This window comes from Coregonus clupeaformis, chromosome 9 (genome assembly GCF_020615455.1).
Source record: "Coregonus clupeaformis isolate EN_2021a chromosome 9, ASM2061545v1, whole genome shotgun sequence".
Classification (NCBI taxonomy): domain Eukaryota; kingdom Metazoa; phylum Chordata; class Actinopteri; order Salmoniformes; family Salmonidae; genus Coregonus; species Coregonus clupeaformis.
In genome coordinates this window covers 2,548,409-2,574,968 of record NC_059200.1, presented here as the reverse complement: position 1 = coordinate 2,574,968, position 26,560 = coordinate 2,548,409, and the positions used below count along the sequence as shown (strand labels likewise).

Sequence of the window (26,560 nt, the reverse complement as noted above, 5' to 3'; positions counted from 1 at the left end):
TTCTTAAAGGGGCAGTTACCCCATAATGACAGGGTGGACAGCAATTTCAGGGACACATGCAAAATGTTCAATATGATTATGAAAATACAATATACATGATCAAAATTACTTGTTTTATCAAATAACTTATTGTGGACAGTAAAACCATGTAAAAAAAATTGGGATTTAGTATCATTTAACCACTTATTACACACACTGTAGTTAGCAGAGCAGTGTGTGGGACATGCCAAAATCATGTACATCCAATGAAAGAATTTAATAAAATGATGGAAACACTTTTTTAGAGACTTATCATTCTACTGATATGTGTGCAAATGTTTGGCCACTTATAATAAGACCTCAGACTTTCATTATTCTGCTACATTTTCATGATGACTTAGTGAGTCTGATGAGGACACCAAAGGCACCTCATAGTGATATTGACTCAGCTGCATGTGCGACATAACTCCACCAGTCCTACCGATGATATCATTTACGAAGATTATACCTTTTTTAAACATTCTGTCAAAAATAAAGGTTTTTTGTCAATTAGTATATTTGAATTTAACTACAATATTTGTTGCATTATTTGTTCTGTAGTTTCTGGAGGATTAAATTGAAATTGCAACCAACTTTCTATGGCTTGTTTTAGAAATAGTGATATCTGGGAGATGATTTCCTTTTCAATTAACTGAAAGTGAGTGGTTGTAATCTGAATAATGGGAAAAAGGCCATTCTTGAACATTGGGTGAGACAATCTTACTAAATTGCTAGAGAACCAGTTCGGATTTAAGTATAACTTTTGTATGACTGAAGCTTTTAGTGATAGGTCTAATGCTTTAATATTTAATAATTTCTGTCCTCCGAATTCATATTCATTATATAAATAGGCCCGTTTAATTTTGTCTGGCTTGCCGTTCCAAATAAAATGGAATATTTTTTCTCATATAATTTAAAAAACTGTTCGCTAGGCGTAGGCAAGACCATAAGCAAATAGGTAAACTGGGATAATACTAAAGAGTTAATCAGGGTGATTTTTCCACAAATTGACACCTTTCCATGGTAGCAAGATCTTATCTATTTTTGCTAACTTTCTATTAAAATTTATTGAAGTGAGATCATTTATTTCCTTTGGGATATATATTCTGAGTATATCCACATCACCATCAGACCATTTTATTGGTAAACTACATGGCAATGTCAAAATTGTATTTTTTACTGATCCAATACGTAATATAGTACATTTGTCATAATTTGGTTGTAATCCAGAGAGGTTAGAAAATGTATCTAGATCCTCTATGAGGCTGTGGAGGGATTCTAGTTGTGGATTTAAAAGAAAACATGAATCATCAGCGTACAATGACACCTTTGTTTTTAAGCCCTGGATTTCTAATCCCCTGATATTATTGTAAATAGATATGCCGATAGTGGACAACCTTGTTTCACTCCTCTTGACAGTTTAAAACTTTCTGAGAAATAGCCATTATTTACTATTTTACACCTAGGGTTACTATACATGATTTTGACCCATTTTATAAGAGATTCACCAAAATTGAAATGCTCCAGGCATTTATATATAAACCCCAGTCGTACTTTATCAAATGCCTTTTCGAAGTCTGCTATGAATAGCAGGCCTGGTTTCTCAGATTTTCCATATTGTTCTATTGTTTCCAATACTTGCCTTATACTATCTCCAATGTATCTTCCATGTAAAAAACCTGTCTGATTAGAATGAATAATATCCGACAATACCTTTTTAATTCTATGCGCTATACATTTTGCTAGAATTTTTGCATCACAACACTGAAGTGTAACATGGACTCTAAACAACGTGATTTAACTTTGTTTCTCCTTGCTGAAACAAGAAACTAAATTCTATGGTTGCCTCGGTAATGCCCCCACAATGCAGCATCAGCACACATAGACATAGAATGAATAAAACGGGCTTGGAACCTGTAACCCTGGCAATTTGACTAGTAAACTCATGGGTACACTTGCAATGGCTGCCTGGTATTGTGATGCAATCATTTCCATGGTAACTTAGAATGTTAATTCAAATGATGTTAATTGATGTGGCTCATGCAATGGAATGTATTTTTTAATGTCAGTTGAGTTGAGTCAACAACTCACATAACATATTGATGGGTACACTTCCTGCTTTTACTTCATGCTTTTACTTCCTGCCTTGCTTCTATGGGTACACTCGCAATTGGCAGCCAGTCCACCCATTATGCCATCATTGATTTGAATGGGGACGCCTGTTCTATTAATTATATTTCTATGGCAGCACATGCAGTCAGGAGCGAAGGAGGGGGGAAAATGTGTGTCAAATGTTTTCATATACTGTATACTTGCTATTCGAACGGTTATTATGGAGACCGTGGTCGCTTGGCTGGCCAATTACCGTCATCCAAAATTCCATGACCGTCACAACCCTAGTTCTAATAGCTTTAGAACCGTTCCGTTGTTCAGAGCTCTAGGGTAAAACCACTGGAGGGCCAGTCTGGAATGGAATAGAGGAACCCCCCCAGAGTTCAATTCCACTGTCTCACATTCTAAAGGTCTCTGGTATTCGCGGTGACTCAGAACAAACCCCCGCTTTCAAGTGCAGAATAAGACAACGTCTAAAGTCTCTACAGGCGAGGCGAGGGGAGCAGTAAATTACTCCTGCCTTTGACTCTGTCTCCTGTGTTTATGATAGCACATCCAGACCAATATTGGGCCTAGCAGCAGACTTCAAAAGATCCCGAGCCAGCACACACACACTCAGATATACACGCGCACAGTTACACGCACGCACGCACAAACACACACACACGCACACACACACCAGTCTGGTCAATCTGCTGGCACATGCCTTACAACAGAGACAAACACTTGTTTCACTCTCTCTACCTCTCTCTCTGTTGTTCAGAAAAAAGAAAAGGAAAACATCCCAGGAGTATATCCTGTGAGGTGATCTGATATCCTGATTGTGTTGGTTGTTCAACAACAGGAGACCCATGGTGAGTTCATTTCACACACAGACAGGAGCCTTACAGGCTGGGGACTGGAGATGGGGAGGCCAGATCTGAAGGAAGAACAGAAGAAGAAGAGATTCCATTTGTATCTCTCCTCTTTTATTATTCCTTATCTCTGCTTGGTCCAGAGAGTAGCACAACCAGTCCCCCTCACTAAAACTACTGCAGCGCAGCGCATTGTCATGCGGGGCTCTGCTCAACAGATCAAGACAACAATCACAACGCCTGCTGCTTGCTGCATCAGAGACAGGCCACAGGCTCAGGAGAATCATAACATGCACAGCCTAGCAATATGATGACGCAGTCTGGCCACGTAATGTAACAGACGCGGAGTAGGTCTGACTGGAACCATTCCCATTAAGCTAGAGTAGAAAACTACCTTTCTAGCTCAATGCACTGCCGGTCACATTGACTAGGCTATAAAAAAAAAGTTTTAGCAGTTCCCAAATCAACCGATCCATATGCATGTGAATAACGTATTATGTTAGGCATTAGACCGACAGTATAGTGCAGTAACCACACACAGAGCAGAGAGACAGGGGAGAGACATTACCAAGCCCAGAAACCACAGCACCCTAATGAAAGGCAAACATATTCAGCGTCAGTCGTACGAGCACACACCATTTTCCCCTCATTAAATAAACATGAGGGGAGCACCAAGTGGTAATGATTATGTAACCAGGGTGTGTGGGGGTATTCACTTAAAGCCTTACGTATACCAGTCAAAAGCATTAGCTCAATGAAAGACTCCATTAAACTATCCACTTGGAATCCTTCAGATCCAACAGCCCTGAGTTGCCACCTGTCCATTTGGTCTTGTTAGCCTTAAATAAGACTTGAATAAGATATGATGCAAAGCAATGTAGCTTGATTGATCCAACCCCATGTAGCCTAGATTGCAAAGATCATAAGCAGTAAATAGCTGGAAAGACAATCATCTTGTACTAAAATCAATCAAATCGTGGCAGACATAGTAGATTGGATTTTCCCTTTGAAGCCCTAACCCTCTTCAGATTAATTAATTCCTCCTAATTGATGACAGATGCGAAAGTAAATTAAGTATTTGCTTGAACAGGCAGCGAGAAAGAGATCACTCACTGTGACTGCACTGGGTCAGCATTGTTATTCTACATTCATACACATCTAGGATTTTTACTCAATGCAGTGAATCACATCGTTACCACTTTAGACCTTTACATTTAGTACTATTGAATGATCATTTAGGGGTAGAAACTATGCAAAACAAACAAACCCTTGGCACGAACACACTAATAAGATGTAGGCTACATCGACTGGCAGCAGCATAATCATAAATTATACAATTGAATACACAATATAATTTTTACACTCTTCGATTTTAGACATTCACTGCCTAATATGATAGTCATTTAGCCGAGCGGACCATGAACATATTGCTGTATCTCAAAACAGAGAGGGAGAGAGACAGAGAGAGAGAGAGAGAGAGAGAGAGAGAGAGAGAGAGAGAGAGAGAGAGAGAGAGAGAGAGAGAGAGAGAGAGAGAGAGAGAGAGAGAGAGAGAGAGAGAGAGAGAGAGAGAGAGAGAGGAGAGAGAGAGAGCCCTCAGATGAGGTGAGGATTCAGAGGAAAGCTGACAGTTTGAGGCCCAGTTAGTAAACCTCACAACTTCTCCACCACACACTAGGTTGTCACACCCACTGGAATGTAGCACTGCAATGTTCACCACCCAATAGCATGTTGTTCATTCATTGTTACATGTCTGTTCCTGTACAGTACCATTAATCATTTTTATCCTCCCCCTTCTTGCTCAACCATCTCCTCCATATTTCAGACCACTATAGGGATACGCTATAGGGATACGCTATAGGGATACGCTATAGGGAGACGCTATAGGGAGACGCTATAGGGAGACGCTATAGTGAGACGCTATAGGGAGACGCTATAGGGAGACGCTATAGGGAGAAGGGAGTAATCCTGTATATGTATAGGTCAGTGCCGTTAAAAAAAGTAGTTTGCTCACTGTGGTGATGCCGGGACAACAATGGTAGTAGAAAAACAGCTCTTTCCTGGGATTTTGAAATGTAATGCTTGATTTAACAAGACCTTTTTATGTGATTCACAGCAGAAAATGGATCCTGGGAGGTGAGGGAGGAATAGTGAATAGCAGTGGGTGATGTTGAAGGCTGAGTTTCTAGCGCTGATGACAGCTGAGTTTCTCTATCCTCTCCTAACCCCCACAACAACTGCTCCTCGGGTGCCGATGACGTGGACCTCGATTAAGGCAGCCCCCCACACCTCTCTGATTCACAGGGGTTGGGTTAAATGATGAAGACACATTTCAGTTGAATGCATTCAGTTGTGCAACTGACTAGATATCCCCTTTCCCTCTTTCCCTCCACTACAAAACCAAACTGCTGTTTGTCAGGGAGGCAGCAGACTCATAGCAAGGCACTTAACCATAATTGCTCCAGGGGCGATGCACTGTACAATGGTGACCTTGGCCGTGACCCCACTCACTGTGGGTGTCTCAGGGGGAGGTGGGATATGCAAAAAAAATACACATTTCCATTACACACCTGTAACAGGACAAATAAAAGCACCCCCCAAATAATAATATAATATTATTATTATTATTATTATTATTATAGCAGCAGTGTCATTCTGCAGCTCTCGCTCTCTGTATCTGTTAGTGTGTGGGTAGCACTCTTCTGCAGTCAATTATCAAAAGCACCCTCTTTGGTCTCATGGGTGGAATGTTATTAATATTTTTCATAATTTGACAATTAATAAATTATTCAGAATTTTTTTACGCCGAAAATCCGGTGTTTCTATGTCAAACGGTTTTGTTATATTTCAGTATTCTGTGATGTATATAAAGGGTAATATTGAGATGCAAAGTCAAAATTGAATACATTTCATATCTGACATGGTACAGGTGTCTCCTTTTTTTTAAGCCCATAAACTTGTGTGTGAGGTGTATACTTCTGTTTCAAAGTAGATTTGTTTAAGACTACCAAGAATCATTCTGTGTGACCCTGATTTAGCCCACTGCAGTAATTAATGTTTTTGTCTGAACACAAGGCCATTCTCGCTCTCAACCCCCATCTCTCTCCATGGGCTCTCCAACTGACAGGGAGTGGTTTAGCCTAGTTAGCACACAGATTAGCCCAGCAGGATCACACTATGGTCTTTAGCCTCACTACTTTAACCAACAGACACTTAAGGCATTTGCATGCTTCCTATCCGAAATAGTTATAAACGTCCCTTTTTCAGGACCCTGTCTTTCAAAGATAATTCGTAAAAATCCAAATAACTTCACAGATCTTCATTGTAAAGGGTTTAAACACTGTTTCCCGTGCATAAACAATTAATGAACATGCACCTGTGGAACAGTCGTTAAGACACTAACAGCTTACAGACGGTAGGCAATTAAGGTCACAGTTATGAAAACTTAGGACACTAAAGAGGCCTTTCTACTGACTCTGAAAACACCAAAAGAAAGATGCCCAGGGTCCCTGCTCAGGGAGACAGGACGGACAGCTGATCGTCCTCGCAGTGGCAGACCACGTGTAACAACACCTGCACAGGATCGGTACATCCGAACATCACACCTGCGGGACAGGTACAGGATGGCAACAACAACTGCCCGAGTTACACCAGGAACGCACAATCCCTCCATCAGTGCTCAGACTGTCCGCAATAGGCTGAGAGAGGCTGGACTGAGGGCTTGTAGGCCTGTTGTAAGGCAGGTCCTCACCAGACATCACCGTAAACAATGTCGCCTATGGGCACAAACCCACCGTCGCTGGACCAGACAGGACTGGCAAAAAGTGCTCTTCACTGACGAGTCGCAGTTTTGTCTCACCAGGGGTGATGGTTGGATTTGCGTTTATCGTCAAAGGAATGAGCGTTACACCGAGGCCTGTACTCTGGAGCGGGATCAATTTGGAGGTGGAGGGTCCGTCATGGTCTGGGGCGGTGTGTCACAGCATCATCGGACTGAGCTTGTTGTCATTGCAGGCAATCTCAATGCTGTGCATTACAGGGAAGACATACTCCTCCCCTCATGTGGTACCCTTCCTGCAGGCTCATCCTGACATGACCCTCCAGCATGACAATGCCACCAGCCATACTGCTCGTTCTGTGCGTGATTTCCTGCAAGACAGGAATGTCAGTGTTCTGCCATGGCCAGCGAAGAGCCCGGATATCAATCCCATTGAGCACGTCTGGGACCTGTTGGATCGGAGGGTGAGGGCTAGGGCCATTCCCCCCAGAAATGTCAGGGAACTTGCAGGTGCCTTGGTGTAAGAGTGGGGTAACATCTCACAGCAAGAACTGTTAAATCTGGTGCAGTCCATGAGGAGGAGATGCACTGCAGTACTTAATGCAGCTGGTGGCCACACCAGATACTGACTGTTATTTTTAATTTTGACCCCCCCTTTGTGTCAGGGACACATTATTCCATTTCTGTTAGTCACATGTATCACGACTTCCGCCGAAGTTGGTGCCTCTCCTTGTTCGGGCGGCGTTCGGCGGTCGTCGTCACCGGCTTTCTAGCTGCCATCGATCTACGTTTCTTTTCCATTTGTTTTGTCTTGATTGTACACACCTGGTTCCCATTACATTATATTATTTCCCTATTTAACCCTCTGGTGCCCACAGGGTTTTGTGCGTGTTTGTTCTTTGTATGTGTCTAAGACTTATGTGAGCTGGTGTGTTTTCCCTGCGTGGAAAATAGTGTTGTTTATTTTTCGAGTAAAGTACGTTGTTTACTCAGTTCTGTGTCCTGCGCCTGACTCCGTCCTACCGCTGCACATTGACACATGACAACATGTCTGTGGAACTTGTTCAGTTTATGTCTCAGTTGTTGAATCTTGTTATGTTCATACAAATATTTGCACATGTTAAGTTTGCTGAAAATAAATGCAGTTGACAGTGAGAGGACGTTTCTTTTTTTGCTGAGTTTATTATATATTATGACAACATTTTCTGGCATTTTTGTTCGTTTTGGTCTATTCGGCAAAGGCTTTTTCAGCTGTTCGTGCACACTAAATTTTTTCCTGAGGCAAGCCGAAGTTCGGTAGTCGAAGTCTACGCCCCTTCGGTCTACAGTAGGGATTCTTTAATGAAGATGTAAAATTGCGTGACTAAGACCTCGGCAAAAACGTCAAAATAAATCACAGATTTCTTGAGTTATCTTAGATTAATTCAGACTCTTTTGAGGAAGTGTATAATGGCTACTGTGTCTCAAGAGGGACAAACAGTACTATTGCTGTTTTTAAAGCAAAGGTATTTTAAGGGAGTATGTGAGGCACAGATGTTCACTTCGCCTAGCCGATTTCTGCTAGGAGCAAATCGAACCTAGTATGCAGACACCTTTAACCATGATACATTAGCAGGGGGGAGAAATAACACGCTCACTAGAATCAAGCTTATTTGTCTTGAGTTAAGCTGAGTAGCCTGGGGAAGCAGGCTAGCTACTTTGTCTGCAATTTCCTGGAAGTGTATGTGGGAGAAAACATAGGAAACCTTTCAACGTGAGATGTAGGCCCGGAAATAACTAAGTACATGGGTGAACTTAGTGTGTCCTCCATAATACCCTCTCCTCCCTCCAGTGACATGATGTTTCTTATGGGACAGCATGGCTTCAGCGAAGCAGGCAAGGTTGCTTAGCAACTGGGTACAGCAAGCACATAATTAGACTGCACTGATGCTCACTCAAACCTCTATAACCTGTCTCACTCATACCTCCATAATCTGACTCACTCAACACTCTATTACCTCTCACTCAATCCTCCATAATGTGTCTAAATCACTCCTCCATAAGGTGTCTAACTCAATCCTCTATAACCTGCCAGAGTACTTGTTGCTCTCTCGATCCATCAATACATAACAAATCTTAACATTTTGTCTCTAAGAGAAACTCAGAAAACTAAACTGAGCTTTCTTAATACAGCACAGTGCAAAACAACTCTGACATCATTTACGCTATATGAACCATTTAAATATGTCTAACCAGACAAAGGAATCACATTTTGGAAGTCTAAGTCAAATCTCTTTGATTACAATGACAAAAGAGGAATTGTTGGGAAATGTGCCGCTGCATTGTGCATTCTCCCAAGTAATGACAAAACACTGAAATTGAAAATGGTTGATCACAAACAAAACACTTAGTACAAAAAAAGGTTGTGATACAAATTAAGAACATTCAGTGCAACATCCATCTCAAACATTCATGCACAATACTCTGCTGGATATAAACCATTAACTATTCAACAGCCTTTGAGGTTAGTGTATTCAAAAAATAATCATAAAATAAGAGATCTATTCCAGTCAGGCAGTAGTTCAAAGATCCAGCATTGCAACATGTCCAATAATGAGTTAATATCATTGTACATACATGTGCTCGGGGCTAACACTGCAATGAATGTAGAGTTAAATCAACAGGTTAGTGCATGCTGTTCTCTGTGAGAGGAGGTGAGGTGAGGTCTATTTCCTCCTCCTAATGTAAAACTCTATAAGCTGAGGCTCTCCTCCTGCTCTCCAGAGACCTGCCACCTGCACTATTTATAGGCTGTAGTGTAGACATTAAAGTTGGCAGTGGAGCGTGAACCCATAGGCCTCAGCCATGCTAATTAGAAACAGAGTGAAAGCCAGGCGAGCGCGAGCTCCAGGGCAGTGCTGCTGCTGGAGGAAAAAGAGATGGTGAGACATACTGGAAACGTGCAAAAATAGCATTCTTTAGCTAGATACAGTAGAGAGAGAGAGAGAGTAATCAGTTACTCCCCAACCCTGGGTGTGTGTGTGTGTGTGTGTGTGTGTGTGTGTGTGTGTGTGTGTGTGTGTGTGTGTGTGTGTGTGTGTGTGTGCAATAAGCACAAAGAGGAGATGTGTGTATTGCAATAACTTGGGAAAAGAGTCAATAGAGATGGATTTTCAACTCATGAAGAAGGCAGCCGGCCACATGAGGAGGATGTAAATGAAGATGCCTACTTATGTTTCTGTAGCCTTATGTTGCATTAAGGTTCTCTGAAATAAATGTTAGAGGCTCATTTGGCCACCAAACATGTTTGCTATGCAAATTAATTATGATATTTAAATATAAAACAGAACTGATTAAAATCAGTTGAGTAGAACATAAAAAAATACTTGGTTGAGCAAATTACCAGATGAAATGCATTATTGGTAATTCGACTCTTTGACTAATAAAATCAGAGTCCCTTTTTGGAATGATACATAATGACAACCTTCTATTTTCCAATGAGTCATTCATTAGAAGGGAGTGTGGGTGGGGAACGTAGATTGTTGTTTTATGTCTCTGCTGAAGTGTTTGGTTTCCCCATTAACAGACCAGATCATGTGATTTATGAGCAGCAGTGACCAACAGTGTCACAGACAGAGCACAGCTTATGGCTACTGATGGGATACTGTACACTCTGTGGTCCTGAGAGCAATAACAGCCTGGAGAGAGGAATCATTCAACAGGCACTCTAGACTAGAGGAACTTTCTGTGTGTTACTACCTTGTCCGTGGCAATAGGGATTTAGACAGAACCCTGATGTGGGGAAGGACACAGGTGAGGCACTGATGGTGTAGCTAAACCAGTTTGTTTTATAAATCATAAGTCGGTTCTTATAAGTTTGCCTGGGGTCACAGGCCCTGTCCTTACTATTTGAGCTGTGCTTTGCTTTCCCAAGCTAACCATTTGGCATCTCAGCCCTGGTGTTAACATGATTTTACATAATTTGTTTGTTTAATTTTGTGGGTGGCGGTGTGCTTTTCATAGGCTGAAAAGATCGTACACTACATTTCAATTGAAAAACCCAAAGTCCCTGAGAAAACAAAAGAGGACGGCCACAGAATGAAAATGCAAAAAATATTTATTTGAAATATTAATCTGATTAAGGTCCAAGGTGGTTTCTCTCCTCAGTTAAGAGTCTTATTAAGCTTGTCTGATCTGATTGACCTCCTGATACAATGATGGCCTTTTGCGCTCTCGCTCTCCCTGTCTTTCCCTCCCCTTTTCCCGCTCTTTTTCTCTGTTCTCTCTCTCCCTTCTCCCTCTCATTCCCTCTCCCTCTTGCTTGGCTGCTACATGTAGCCTAAATCCACAGAGAAAAGGATGAAGGTGTTTTGTTTTCAAACCCTGTTCCTCCCATTCATGTAGTTAACAGAAACCTTGCATTGCACCTCTTAATGGACATAATACAACTTCATTACAACCTCCATTAGCTATCCAATAAACAAATCAACTTACCATTTGCATCTAGGCAAAGAAACCAAATAGTCCACAATCAACACAACCCCCTTTCTGAGGGTCTGCAACAGGTCTTCAGATTGTTGATTGAACAACAAGTCATGCTCAACAGCACTAGCACAAGTGCTATTGGTGCAAGTCCCATCATTAGTATCTTCACGTCTCCCTTAAGACGGTGTGGCTCACCTTCTCCCTGGAGTCTGGGCCTATTATAGCCTGTCACAGCGACTAAACACCAGCTTACAGTAGAGTAGTGATCCACATGTAGCTAATTGGTACCCCTCTGGTCAAGTGTGGCCTTTCACTGTTTGGTCTTTTATTGTTATTTCTCCAGCAATAACACACACAGGAGCGACTGAGAGAGCAATCAGCAGCATCTTCAAACAGTGGGAGTGTGTTTACAGTGTTTGTCCGAAGGTAATGCTGGCCAGACTGCACTAGCTTAGTACAGTAGGGCACTTCACCTTATACACCGCAGTATGTAAAAGGACAAGAGGTAGAAGAGAAGAGATTGAGTGAGATATACTGCTCAGTGCCAATGTCTGGTACAGGTCAGCTGAACCACCTGTTGCAATTGATACCTATTGAAACAACCTCTCAACCCCAAACCCCCCCACCCCCCCAGCACTGCCTCACACACTCCACCACAGCCCTAGAGGGAGCAGGTGGATTCAGAGCAACATTATGTCTGCGTTTAGCGCCTGATCAAAACCCTGCTTTAAATGTTAATGTCTACCTGGCTGCAACAGTCATTATAGCTACTACTCTCAGTCTACTCTGTAACCCAACAGGTGCTTGTCTGGCATCATCTCACATGGTCTCAAAAGACAGGAGGAGAGTTCCTTTTACCTTTACACAACCGCCAACAAAATGGGTGGATGAAATGTGGAATGGTGGGTTTATCTGCATCAGTGGAGGCTGGTGGGAGGAACTATAGGAGGACAGGCTCATTGTAATGGCTGGAATGGAATAGAACGGTATCGAACACATCAAACCTATGGAAACCACGTTTGACCCCATTCCATTGATTCCATTCCAGCCATTACAAGGAGCACGTCCGCCTATAGATCCTTCCACCAGCCTCCTCTGATCTGCATGTAATACAATAATTAAAATAGGAACAGATCCAACATACGATCTGCTAAACTGTTGAGAGGAGATATTGATTCTATAAATGAATTCCATCAGCAGAATGTCAACAGAACAAATAGAAGTCTTGGAACTGCAACTGGATTTGAAACTGCAGCCTGAACATTTAATTACATAATTACCAGCGTTTTAGCAATCCATTCAACTTTTATTGATTTAATCAGTTATCTCAAAATAGTCTAACAAAACGTCTCTGTGCACCAGCTGTCCACCGACAACTCAATTTGATGGGAATATGCAAATTGGGATACTCCAAATGAGTTAGAGGAGGGTTCACGCTACTCCAGCAAATGACTACCATGATGATCCACCCAACAGCTCCTCACCCCCGCAGCCCCCTTCTCCATACCCCCTTCCCCCCTCATCCAGCCCCCCTCCCCCCTCCTGCCACTATTAAGCTGAAATTTACTATAATTAATATGATTTCCAGAGGTGGCACAAGGTGTTATTAGGAAGGGACTTCAAAAGTGTAATTATCAGAGGAGAGGATATGAATGTTCCTAAAAACATCCCTAACCCTCTGTTATTAGTGTCTATATGGGGGAAATGTAACCCTGCATTCATTCACAGGACAACAAAAGATCCAGCCCCCTCTCTAGCTCTGAAGCATATCAACACATAGACAGTGGTAGAGGTGGAGGAGACATTAGAAGAGGTGAGAGATCTAGTGTGTGTGCGTGTCCAATACGCCACAAAACCAAATAAAAAAAGAGATTGACATGTAATATCTCATTAGTCTTGTAAATATTTGCGAATATTTGTAATTTTATACACTGTGTATCATATCTGACACATCACAACGGTATTGGACAGGGTTCCCCAATTAGATCTCCAAAAGGGCCAAATTTGGTCAGGCATGCCAAGCCGAGGGCCAACATGTTTGTTTTTTTGGTGACAGTTTTATGTTTTATCAGTTTTCACTTCTATTGTGATTTTATAATTATTAGTAGTGGTGTTAGGAGTCACATAAGAGAAAAATGAAAAATACTAAATTAGTCCAAAACCAACTATTTAATTATGAAATGCCCCTGGAGCATATTATGTGCAAAAAGTCCAGCAAACACATTCACACACACACGCACACATACACACAGCGCCCATTTCTGTCTGGAACACCCATGCTTTGGATATCTGCGTTCAGGCGGGCTTTCTAAGAGAAGAGACAGAAGGACAAACACAGACAGACAGAGATTTTTAGTTAGGTACTTTTCAAATGTGTTATCAGAATATGCCACATTAGTTTTTAAACTTTTAAAATATGTGAACCAAATAATATCAAGCTGTTAACAACCAAATGTGTTTGATATTAATGTGACAATATAATTAATTAGCTTTTATTTGTGTATTATTTTTTTATTGCTGTGTATTACGTTTAAAATTTTACTAACTAGTTGGATACCATTTACTTTTATTTAAGCTGTGTAGCATATTTAGTAGGAAACATGCTATTAAATATGAAATGGTTATTTCATTGTAATAATTATTATACCACAAGAAGATTGAAAAATAGCAAAAAAATAATTGGATCTGGTTCACTCACCAATCAGTGAGAGAAGTGAGCGCGACGGGATGAGGCAACCTTTCTGATGTCAGACTTGTATTCTGTTGTGGCAATCCTGAGGCACTGTCCAAGATGTGAATCTGAGAGTCTGTTTCTGTCCTGGCTCTTGATAGCATTAATTGAAGAAAATGCTGATTTTGAGGGGAACATTGTGAGTAGGAGCATTGCAATATCTCTGGTGTTTTTAAAACGAGCTTGGGGAACCACGTTGATCCAAAAGTCACTCACCAGTGCATCCTTGTGTTGAGCTTTGAGCAAATCAGATGTTCCCATCTCCAAGATTTCCATTTGAAGAGCAGCCTCATCTATGGAAGGCACCAGCTTTTTGGCCTCTGCAGTCCACTGGCCGTCAGCTGGCACAGAAAACGGCTGTCTTACGAAGAGAAGGATGTCAGCTGAGAGTTTAGGGGCGCTTTAAAATCTTTCCTTGATGTTTTCTGCCAGCCTGGACACAAAATCCTTCATTGCTGGATTTTCCTGCATTTTATTCTTCTCACAATGCTCACGCAGACGTGGAAAGTGCAACTTTCTCCCATGAATGTCTCTCTCCAAGAGGTGCAGCTTTGACCGGAAAGCTTCAATCGCCTCATACATGTCAGCAACAGTGTGGTTCTTTCCTTGTAGTCGCAGGTTAAGGTGATTTAGATGAGACATAATGTCACACAAAAAAGTAACATCTGATATCACCTTGTTGTCAGTTAAAAAGCTCAAAAAGTCGCTGGCTTTTTGGCTCTGCAGGCTGGATAAAAATGACAAGTTCATCACACAGGTCACACACCCTCTCCAACACACGGCCTTTGCTCAGCCAGCGAACGTCATTGTGGAGCAAAAGATCCTTGTGTTCAGCTGACATTTCCTCAAGTAATGCTCTAAAAAGGCGATGCTGCAGACTAGAGCTCTCACGGACAAAGTTAACTAGTCGAGTCACAGTATCCATGGTCTCTCATTTTTCCACACAGTTTTGCGCACAAAACTGACTTGTGAATAATGCAGTGAAATGCCAGGAGTGCTGGGTTAACGGCAGAAGCCTGCTTACCAAGCCCTGGCGGTGTCCCACCATTGACTGAGCCCCGTCGGTAACAACAGAGACAATTTTACTCACATCTAAGCCATTCCTTTCGAAGAACTGTGTCAGCTCATTTAATATTATTTCCCCGGTTGTACGCCCGGGTAGAGAAATCAAACACAGCAGCTCCTCCCGGAATGTCTTCCCATCAAAAAATCTTGCGAACACAGACAGCTGTTCCATGTCGGTTCGGTCACAAGACGAGTCTATTGCCAGTGAGAATGCTTCGGTTTTCCTCAAATCTGTGAGTAGACTGGAAAAACACTCCTCCGCTAAAACTTCGACTCTTCTGGTTGCCGTGTTAGCCGACAGCGGCACTTGCTTCAACAGCTCAACAACTTCTTTTTTTTATTGGTTCCTCTTGGTTTAAAACTTCGGCAGCCATGTCGATTGCACATTGTTTAATTAACTCTGCATCGGCAAATGGCTTCTTAGCTCTTGCAAGCTTCCAAGAAACGTGTAATGAGGCAGCTGTTGCGCTCTCTTGTGCCGATGTTGTTTTACACATAGTTAAAACCGAGTGCTTGTATGACGTTAACATGCTTGTAATTTTTTGTTTGCGCTGGTCAGATTTTTCTGGGTAGTTTGCATTAAAACTGGCAGCATGAATAGAGTTAAAATGCCGCTTCAGATTGTCCGCTTTGATTACAGCTACAGTCTGTGGGCTTAGCACTGTTGTGGTCCGGTAAAAAAAAAGCAATACCTCTCAGTCCAGTCAGTTTTGAACTGACGGTTCTCCTGGTCTACCTTGCGTATCTTGGCGAATGCCATGTTGGTTTGACTGGATTTAATAATTTTTTGTGAGGAAGTGGTCAGTCCTTTTGATGAAAGAGGGTTAACTGGCGAGCGGCTGCGGCTACTGTGTGTGTGTGACACTACACTAGGTAGCTAGTCGAGTGGAGACGAGTACGCAAAGCGCGCGAAGCACGTCTTACGTATGCACGCGGTAAAGGCCACAGGTCAAGGTGTGGGATAATTAAAAGCAGAGCCGCGGATATTAAATTCATGTTTATTATAACAAGTGAATGCCAATGCTGTCAGTGTGGGCCAGACATTTGGCTCTTGTGGGCCGCTTATTGGGGTTGGCTGGTATTGGATATCAAACAGTAGAAATAAACACTCACACTTCCTTAATAGGCCTGGAGAGGTTTGTCAATCAGACACAGACTCTTTAAATCTCTTTAAGAAATCGGCGGTGATGAATCCCCACAGAATGAACCATCTGTGTTAAGCCTGGGAATTAATGATCTTAGACAACAAGCACAGTACTTTTGATTCAAGGAAGACCAGTTCCTATTCAATTAGCCATGCAAATTAAATATTACAGATGAGGAAAATATCATTAAACCCCACTAGGCTAATACCATTCTTTATTACGTGGCACAGTTTCCACTCTCTGTGCCTGCTGTTAATCAGCCAAATCAATTATTCTGACAGATTCTACTATGCAGACTGAGGATACACACACACGCACACACTGTACAGACACACACAGAGACACAAATAGAGAAGACAGGAAATAACTAAAATGAAAGGGAGAGGTATAGCTCTGCTATACGCATAACGATAACACCAAGTGTTGCTTAATCTTTTCTCTTTTTCAAATATCTAGTCAATCCATTCTGTGAAGTTTATTTAATGTCCCCCTCTATGACCTCTATTTACCCCATCAGTACCCTCACAGAGATCCTGATTGCTTTGGGACACAGAGAGGTCCATGGCTAAGTAACATGCCCTATAGCCAGAGTGCTGTGCACTGTGTGTGCCTCTCCCACAGGCTGAACACAGGCTCTCGATGCATGCCTGGCTGCTTGATCTAGTTTTCTAAATGTTTATAGGGACCAGGCTCTTGAGATAAGGGGGAAGCTGAGTGATGTTTAGGAAATATGAAATGGTCTGGTTTAACTATTGTGGTCCTGAAAAAATGCACTAAGACTAATGATATAATGTGTAGTAAGAAATATGGATGACTCTGTACAAATATAAGCTCTGTATGGCTGGTAAGTGGGTAGTCCATAGGCATAGAATATAATAGTGGATTCTAATATAGATCTAATAGGGATTCTATATCTAGAGCTACACAGTCAAATCACCAGTGTTAAATTCACAATGTCAAAAGTGATCGACTCCCATAGAGTTGTTTTAGCAACTGGCAGTGCCAAATGACCCCTAGCGTCAGTGCTGATAACTGGTGTTAATTGCTAAGGTATAACATTTTACTCTATTAGTGTAGACTTTTACTCAGTAAGTGTAAACATATCACAACCCCGCCCATAAATTCAGTTTCTGCGTTAAAATTTCCTATTTTCTCGACGCCATTGTTGGATCAACAAAATCCTAATTTGTTCCACGCAAAGGTGAGTTTTAAATAATGATTTCACTGATATTATTTAGCTATTTTAATTTAAATACTTGGTTGTCAGACTGCAGTGTAACATAACAAGTCTAACAGTTTTGATTGCGTGTGTGCAGCTAATGTTAGAGTTACTTGCGTTTCACTTTTTGCACATCTTTGCTAGATAGCTAGTATGCTAGCTAACTAGCTCGCCCCTGTCCTGTGCAGTTAGTCTGCTCCACGTGGTGGTTCCATGGGCGCGTGTCTCATTTCAGCACCAAGCTTTTTTAGCCTCATGCTAGTTTGTTCTCTTTATTTCAGCTGCTTACTATATATTGAGGACTAATCTGATTAAGGTGAGTTGTTTATTTAGCCAAATTATAACTGAATTTGAGACTTGTGGGTGATGCTTTTAGATAAATATTGTGGCCATTGCATCGGCAGCTAGCTAGTCTAGCTAACTGCGTTTCCCACTCGCTTTATCACCAGTTCATTTTGGCGGTCTTGTAAGAATGCTCCTAGAACATGACAACATAATATAGTGACTAGCTGGGAGAGTGTATTTTACTGGACTAATTAGGCCGTGTGCATATTTCGGGACAGTGAATGTGAGTTGAATAGTCTGTTTGCTGTAGTTTGGGACCTGCTGAAAGTAATATCAGACAAGTTGTGGTCATGATCCAATATTTTCATAATATACTTTGAAATTAGCATTGCTAAGTAAAGGATGTGTCATGATTGAAATACAAATGTTTTGCTTTTTCATCCATTTTGGCCTTATCTCGTACCATTAACTGCTTTCAGACCTAGTCATGCTGATCAGGGTGAAATTCAGTGGTGAACAAAAATCTGTCAAGATCATTGACCTGACACTTGTCATCTTTGTGTATTTCAGAATCTTCCCTGATGAGTCCTGTCTCTACCAGTCCTGTGATGTGTGGTTCAGACCATGTTTGGATGATACAATCATTTTGAGCGAGGATGGAAGCCCCTCACGAAAGCGTAAAAGATCTGATGAAGAAGCAAAAAAATGTACGTTTGTAATTCATTCTTCAATTCACTTGCCATCAAATGGATTTTTCACTGCTGTTTTTTTTTATTTTTACAGCTAATAGAGAGCATACTGAAGAAAAAGCCTGGTGGAGAGGTTGTCATCAAGGAATACTCCAAAACGAAAAGCCTGACTGACTGCACCAGACGAAAGATCGTCAACATTCTTGTTTCGGCGATGACAGAGACTCACGGGTAAGTTAAAGGAAAGATTCATAATGAAAATCGTTGAGCATTACCTGCTCCCATATCTGCTGAATGTTAAAAATGACTTCTGTATCAGTATCTCAGTCACATAATTGGTTAGGCTACTTCTGACCATCCACTGCTGTTTGTAGAAGATTTATCTTGTATCAAACTCAATTGGCATGATACTGCTTCAAAAATCACTCCTGATATTGGGCTCCCGAGTGGCGCAGCGTTCTAAGGCACTGCATCTCAATGCTAGAGGTGTCACTACAGACCCTGGCTCGATTCCAGGCTGTATCATAACCGGCTGTGATTGAGAGTCCATAGGGCACAATTGGCCCAGCGTCGTCCGGTTTAGGGTTTGGCCGGGGTAGGCCGTCATTGTAAATAAGAATGTGTTTTTAACTGACTTGCCTAGTTAAATAAAGGTTAACCTCCACGGGATCGGTGTCCAATTTACAGTAGCTATTACAGTGAAAAAATACCACGCTATCGTTTGAGGAGAGTGCACAACAACAAAAAACGTATCATGGCAACTGGTTTGATACATTCACCTCTGAAGGTAAATAATGTACTTACATTCAGTATTCTTGCTCTGATTTGTCATCCTAAGGGTCCTAGAGATAAAATGTAGCATAGTCTTGTTTGATAAAATCCATTTTTATATTCAAATGTAGGAACTGTGTTCTACAGTTTGAACCCCTGCTGTCTCTGGCTCCACACCCACCCGCCCGGCCATCTAGAAAGTTAGTGTATAAGCTAATGATCCATCATGTATGACATTCCTGGGAGTGTGTAAACTTACATTTTGTATTACTGTATCATGTTTGTATGTTCTCTATAGTTATGTACGTGAAAATGTATAAATTGACCAATTCGGCACATTTGGGCAGACTTGATACAAAATAGCTTCACTGGATCAATCTGAAACTTTGCACACACACTGCTAAATCAAAATTGCGCCTAAACTGCAATATTATATTGTGGCCTTTCTCTTGCATTTCAAAGATGATGGAACAAAAAAATAAATAGGAAACGCATGTTTTTTTGTTTGTATTATCTTTTACCAGATCTAATGTGTTATATTCTCCTACATTAATTTCACATTTCCACAAACTTCAAAGTGTTTCCTTTCAAATGGTATGAAGAATATGCATATCCTTGCTTCAGGTCCTGAGCTACAGGCAGTTAGATTTGAGAATGTCATTTTAGGGGAACATAAAAAAAAAAAAAGGGTCCGATCCTTATTAAATATAAATACAAATATTTAGCTGACTGGGGACCAATGCTGCTTGTGGAGATTCTGAGTGCCGCCTAAACATAACATTATACAGTGCCTTGCAAAAGTATTCATCCCCCTTGGCGTTTTTCCTATTTTGTTGCATTACAACCTGAAATTTAAATGGATTTTTATTTGGATTTCATGTAAGGACATACACAAAATAGTCCAAATTGGAGAAGTGAAATGAAAAAAATAAATAACGGAAAAGTGGTGCGTGCATATGTACTCACCCCCTTTGCTATGAAACCCCTAAGTAAGATCTGGTGCAACCAATTACCTTCAGAAGTCACATAATTAGTTAAATAAAGTCCACCTGTGTGCAATCTAAGTGTCACATGATCTGTCACATGATCTCAGTATATATACACCTGTTCTGAAAGGCTGCAACACCACTAAGCAAGGGGCACCACCACTAAGCAAGGGGCACCACCAAGCAAGCGGCACCATGAAGACCAAAGAGCTCTCCAAACAGGTCAGGGACAAAGTTGTGGAGAAGTATCAGTCTCCTGAGTGGCGCAGTGGTCTAAGGCACTGCATCACAGTGCTAGCTGTGCCACTAGAGATCCTGGTTCGAATCCAGGCTCTGTCGTAGCTGGCCGTGACCGGGAGACCCATGGGGCGGCGCACAATTGGCCCAGCGTCGTCCAGGGTAGGGGAGGGAATGGCCGGCAGGGATGTAGAGCATGGCGTTTGCAACGCCAGGGTTGTGGGTTCGATTCCCACGGGGGGCCAGTATGAAAAATGTATGCACTCACTAACTGTAAGTCGCTCTGGATATAAATGACTAAAATGTAAATGTAAGTACAGATCAGGGTTGGGTTATACAAAAATATCCGAAACTTTGAACATCCCACAGAGCACCATTAAATCCATTATAACAAAAATGGAAAGAATATGGAACCACAACAACCCTGCCAAGAGAGGGCCGCCCACCAAAACTCACGGAGCAGGCAAGGAGGGCATTAATCAGAGAGGCAACAAAGAGACCAAAGATAACCCTGAAGGAGCTGCAAAGCTCCACAGCGGAGATTGGAGTATCTGTCCATAGGACCACTTTAAGCCATACACTCCACAAAGCTGGGCTTTACGGAAGAGTGGCCAGAAAAAAATAAGCAAACACGTTTGGTGTTCGCCAAAAGGCATGTGGGAGACTAAAATTGAGCTTTTTGGCCATCAAGGAAAACGCTATGTCTGGCGCAAACCCAACACCTCTCATCACCCCGAGAACACCATCCCCACAGCGAAGCATGGTGGTAGCAGCATCATGCTGTGGGGATCATTTTCATCGGCAGGGACTGGGAAACTGGTCAGAATTGAAGGAATGATGGATGGCGCTAAATACAGGGAAATTCTTTAGGGAAACCTGTTTCAGTCTTCCAGAGATTTGAGACTGGGACGAAGGTTCACATTCCAGCAGGACAATGACCCTAAGCATACTGCTAAACCAACACTCGAGTGGTTTAAGGGGAAACATTTAAATGTCTTGGAATGGCCTAGTCAAAGCCCAGACCTCAATCCAATTGAGAATCTGTGGTATGACTTAAAGATTGCTGTACACCAGCAGAACCCATCCAACTTGAAGGAGCTGGAGCAGTTTTGCCTTGAAGAATGGGCAAAAATCTCAGTGGCTAGATGTGCCAAGTTTATAGAGACATACCCCAAGAGACTTGCAGCTGTAATTGCTGCAAAAGGTGGCTCTACAAAGTATTGACTTTGGGGGGGGGGTGAATAGTTATGCACGCTCAAGTTTTCTGTTTTTTGTTTATTTAAACATATATATTTTGCATCTTCAAAGTGGTAGGCATGTTGTGTAAATCAAATGATACAAACCCCCCAAAAATCCATTTTAATTCCAGGTTGTAAGGCAACAAAATAGGAAAAATGCCAAGGGGGGTGAATACTTTTGCAAGCCACTGTATTCTTGTCAGGACATCACCACTGCGCAGTGTGAGAGAAACATTTGCACAAGGCATCGTCTCCTTGTTCACATACCTGAAGGATCCCTACACCGCAAATGGATATGTAAGTATTAGGGGTGTAACGATCCATCTACTACATCGATGTATCGATTTATATTCCTATGATCCAACTACATCGATCTGTGCTCGGCGAGTTGGCCTTTTGGACAACATATATCAATCTAACATCGTTTTAAAATGTAATAAATCGATTGTATCGATACTAGGAAATAACCCATTGGATTTAAGCACGTCAGACTTTATATGGATGTTTTTTCTTAGCACTTTTAATGATAAAGGCTTTAAACATTACTCGATTCAGTCTGCCTATCCGTGACGTCATCGCCCTGCGCCAGCAGCAGCGCAAAGGCGCAAACACAACAAAATATAGCATGGCGGACGACAGAGGAGAAGCCGACGAGCGAGAAATTATCAAGCCACCATTGTGGTCCTTACAAGAAACAGGAATCTAGGAAACTTCACCTGCACTGTCCAGTATCCAGGTATTTATTTCAGTCACACTGGTTGAATTTTTGGCTAAAAGGTTACTGAATTGATTTCAAGTCACTGAATCGTTTCGGATCGTATCGTTCTAAATGAACCAATATCGTCCTTGAATCGTATCGACAACCACGAATCGTGATACAAATCGAATCGTTGTTAAAACGAATCGTTACACCCCTAGTAAGTATACATTACAACTGATAAAGGGTATCTGCGTTTAATTTGTCTGGTATGGTATCTGAGCAAATGGGACTTGGTTATTTGTTTTTCTTTCAAGATTAATAACCATGTTCATTTTCTTAAGGAACATTATTACGACCCTAATAGTGGAGAAGGGTACCTCTCGTATAGAATAAAAACCGTTCAGAGGAATTTGGCTTCATCTGAGAAACGGCGGGAGTCCAGTCCATCCACTTTGATTACTCTGAGTGAAGACCAGTGCAGAGAGGCCATTTCTCATATGAAGCATTATTCTGATGAAGAAACAGTCAAACAGAAGATGAAATTGACCTTTGAGTACAGGAAGAAGATGACCCACGACCCGAGTAAATGCTCCACCATCCTAACTTGAATTTCCACGCTTTCTGGATGTGAAGGGCTTGGTAAGACTTTTTTTAAAGAACAGTTTTAAGTTGTATAAATTGCGTTTAATCTCTAGATGCCAATTCAGGTTGGCCAGTAAATGTAAACAAAAACAACACTTCCATAATAGTAGTTCAATTATTGTGTATGCTGGTGATTTACTCAAACTCTGTTTTGGAGGTTAAAGTGGAATGTTTTGTGAGAAAGAAATTGACTTGCACAAAACTAATGTTTTGTTCTTTGTCTTATTTGTTTCATATTGAACAGGATTTTGTGCTGCTGTTTAGAGAGGGAACATCAGCCAAGTTTTTGGAGAGGTGGCCAACTACATTCAAGCAAAATATCATCATGCTAAGCAAGACCCTAAGCAAGTCCACTCAGGGAGCTGAACTTCAGGAGCTGATCCAGATAGCAGAATCTGCAGTTCATGAGGGAGCTGACACGAATGCTAATTAATGCATAATTTATCATTTATATTTCAAATAACTCTGAAATGTTAATGTCACTGATGATGGAATTTACTATTTTAATCAGGATCTCTTCTTTGTTTAGGATGGGAAGGTGACCTTTCCTCAATCCTTCTCCTGCTCCATTTGATTCCTCCTTCATCATAAGGCTGCAAAAGACCAGGCAAGATGTCTGCATCACAAGCTGAACAGCATCTTGTGATATTCCAAAAGGTTTGTATTGGCATTCTTATTCTTGGACAGTGCTGCAGCCGTTATGATGAACTAATGATTGTGTTCCTTTTTGTCGTCTTCAGGCAGGAACCAGTATCCAGGAGCACCTTGATGCGATTGACCAGAGCCGCCAACCATATCTTCTTGCAGTCGGGACCAGGAAGAGCAGCATCCATGCTTACTTCATCATCCTGGACAAGTGAGCCTTGCCGTGCAAGTCAACGAGTGCTCTTGGTGCCTTCGATGAGCTTTTCAAGACTCTGTTTTTGGTACTGCTGACAATACAATGCTGCATAACATGTACACCTTCATACAGACAACTGTGTACAACATAGACATTGGGAAGGTTAAGGGGACTCCAAGGGTTGCTGAGCTCAGAGCTAGACTCCTGCACTAATGTCGATTACGTTATGATGATATGTTTTGTTTGCCATGCTAGTCATGGAAGTACCAACTTGCTCGTGAGGCATCTCAAGTTGATGCATGGAATGTGCCCTGGTAGAACTCTTAGACTAAAATGTGGTCAATCAGATTGTTGTCGTGTATTTGGTACATTTTCAGGCTTTAGGAAACAGGGCACATTCCGGAGACTGTCAAATTTTGTTAAACGCTAACTTGGATGCTAATACAGCCATTGATAATCAGCCAAGTAATGCTGATTTTCCTTCAAATTCTAGTTGTAACCATGTTGTACCAATATCTAACAAGAACACACTTGATATGTGTGCATCTGCTATTGCACAACTGCAGGCTGCAGGTGTAGGTCAGACGACTGTAAATAGTTTTGTATCTTCCATGGAAGAAGCAGTTCAAGAGATACAGGGTCAAGCTAAAGCGACCACTCTTACATGTATATCTTCAAAAGACACAGAAACTGTCCTTTTCAGGATATTGAAAATCCTTTCACATTGTTGAATTCGGTATCAAAACGAAGTGCTTATTTCATACAAAAATGGGGAACAGTTCAACCAGTTGAGAAAGTCCTTGGTGTTAGATTTGAAAATAGAAGAAACAAAACTACTGGAACTTATGATCAAATAGTCATAACTGATAAATGTTCTTACGTTCCAATTCTCGAGACATTGCAGTCAATTTTGAAGAACCCAAACACAAGTGGCATGTTTAACTCAGGGCACAATTTTAAAGATGGAGTTTACTTTGATTTGGAAGATATGAAGAGACATCCTCTCTTTTCTAAAGAGAAAAATGCATTGCAAATTCAACTCTTTTATGACGACTTTGAGACTGCTAATCCATTGTGATCAAAAAAGGGTATTCATAAGTTGGGAAGTATATACTTTACTTTGAGAAATGTTCCCCCAAAGGTTAATACAATTTTGGTAAATATTCACTTATGTGCACTCTTCCATACCCAGGACCTTAAAACTTATGGATTTGATTCCATTCTTGAGCCAATAGTAAGTGATTTGAAAGTGCTTGAGACTGAGGGTATTGAAGTTCCCGTCTTCAGTGGTCGTATACATGGCAGTATTGTCCAAGTAACTGGATTTAATCTTGGTTTTGTTTGGTTTTGTGGAATCATTTAGTGCTCGTTATTGTTGCCGTTTTTGCCTCACTGAGGAAGTGGATGTTCAAACTGTGTTCTCTGAGGATGACCCAAGAGTGACTTTACGAACAAAACACATGCACTCAGACCATTGTCAAACTATTCAGTCAAACCCAACACTACCTCATGTGTACGGTGTGAAGCATGCTTGCTTATTGAACTCTCTGCAGTACTTCAATACTACAGACAATTTTTATGTTGATATAATGCATTACATTTTAGAAGAAGTTGCACAATTTGAGGTAAAACTTGTGTTACAGTATTTACAAGCCAACTTTGTGACTGCTAAAGATGTGTATGGTAGAGTTCATTCATTTAACTATGGCTACACAGAGATGAGGAATCGTCCACCTGCAGTCAAATTGGATGATGGGAGCAATGATTTGGTTCTAAATGCTATTCAGTCTTGGTGTCTTCTCCGTAATTTGCCATTGATATTTGGTGATCTGGTACAGAAAGATGATAAATACTGGCAGCTGCTTCTGTTACTACTACAAATTGTCAATATTGTGTTTTCTCCTATACTAACAGAGGGCATGACTATCTGTCTAAAGCACTTAATTGCTGAACATCATAGGCTTTTCAAGTATTTGTTTCCTGATAGAAATCTGTTACCGAAACACCACTTCATGATACATTATCCTCGTTGTATAAGGAATATTGGGCCCATTCTTCACTCGTGTATGCGCTACGAGGCAAAACATAATTTATTTAAAAAACAACTGAAGAGTTTTAAGAATGTCACTATGACCTTTGCCAAGAAACACCTAAATTACATGGCATATAATTGGGAAACGTTCAGCCAGGATACACTAGCTATAGGTCCAGGAAAGATGTCAAGGCTCAATGACCTGAAAGAAGGCCATGAGATTGCTGCCAAGTTGAATGTCTCAGTGCACACAAATGTTTTGTCAGTTAAATGGGTAAAGCACCATGGTACAGAATATCGTCTTGATTTGGTCAAATGTGGTGAAGTAGTCATTGAAATGCCAGTATTTTACAAAATTAAGGCTATTGTTCTGAAAGATAAATGTTTTTTGGGTTGGGTCAGCTCTTGAAACCTTATGTTTTGATAATCATTTGTATGCATTTAAAGTTGTTTTGAAGCGAAGTCCACCATGCAAGGTATTTCATGTAAATGACATCATGTACCACAAACCTTTTGATTTGCTCATGTCATATGGAGCAAGGGATTTTTTTGACCACATTGTCCCCTACTCTCACTTGATAACAGTTTAAACCAGGGCTGAGACTTATGGTTTGGTCATAATAAACATATTTGAATGTTGAAACAGCTTTGCTTAAGTTTATCCAAGTGCTTTTACAAAATATAATTTCCATTTACATGGGGGAAGAGTAAATAAATTAACACTGAATAGAGTAAACATATTTTTACTCTAAT

At 41.2% G+C, this 26,560-nt stretch overlaps 2 protein-coding genes across 11 annotated transcripts in view; one reads left to right on the top strand and one right to left on the bottom strand.

Annotated features, from left to right (window-relative positions):
- Positions 1-26,560, bottom strand: part of LOC121573566 (autism susceptibility gene 2 protein) — a 493,378-nt gene that overhangs the window by 390,995 nt on the left and 75,823 nt on the right. The gene's annotated exons all lie outside the window — the stretch shown is intronic.
- Positions 22,670-26,396, top strand: LOC123491558. Its single transcript, XM_045222460.1, has 3 exons — positions 22,670-22,931; positions 23,179-23,591; positions 23,675-26,396. The coding sequence occupies exon 3, from the start codon at positions 25,236-25,238 to the stop codon at positions 26,214-26,216; it is 981 nt and encodes a 326-aa protein (XP_045078395.1). The 5' UTR covers positions 22,670-22,931; positions 23,179-23,591; positions 23,675-25,235; the 3' UTR covers positions 26,217-26,396.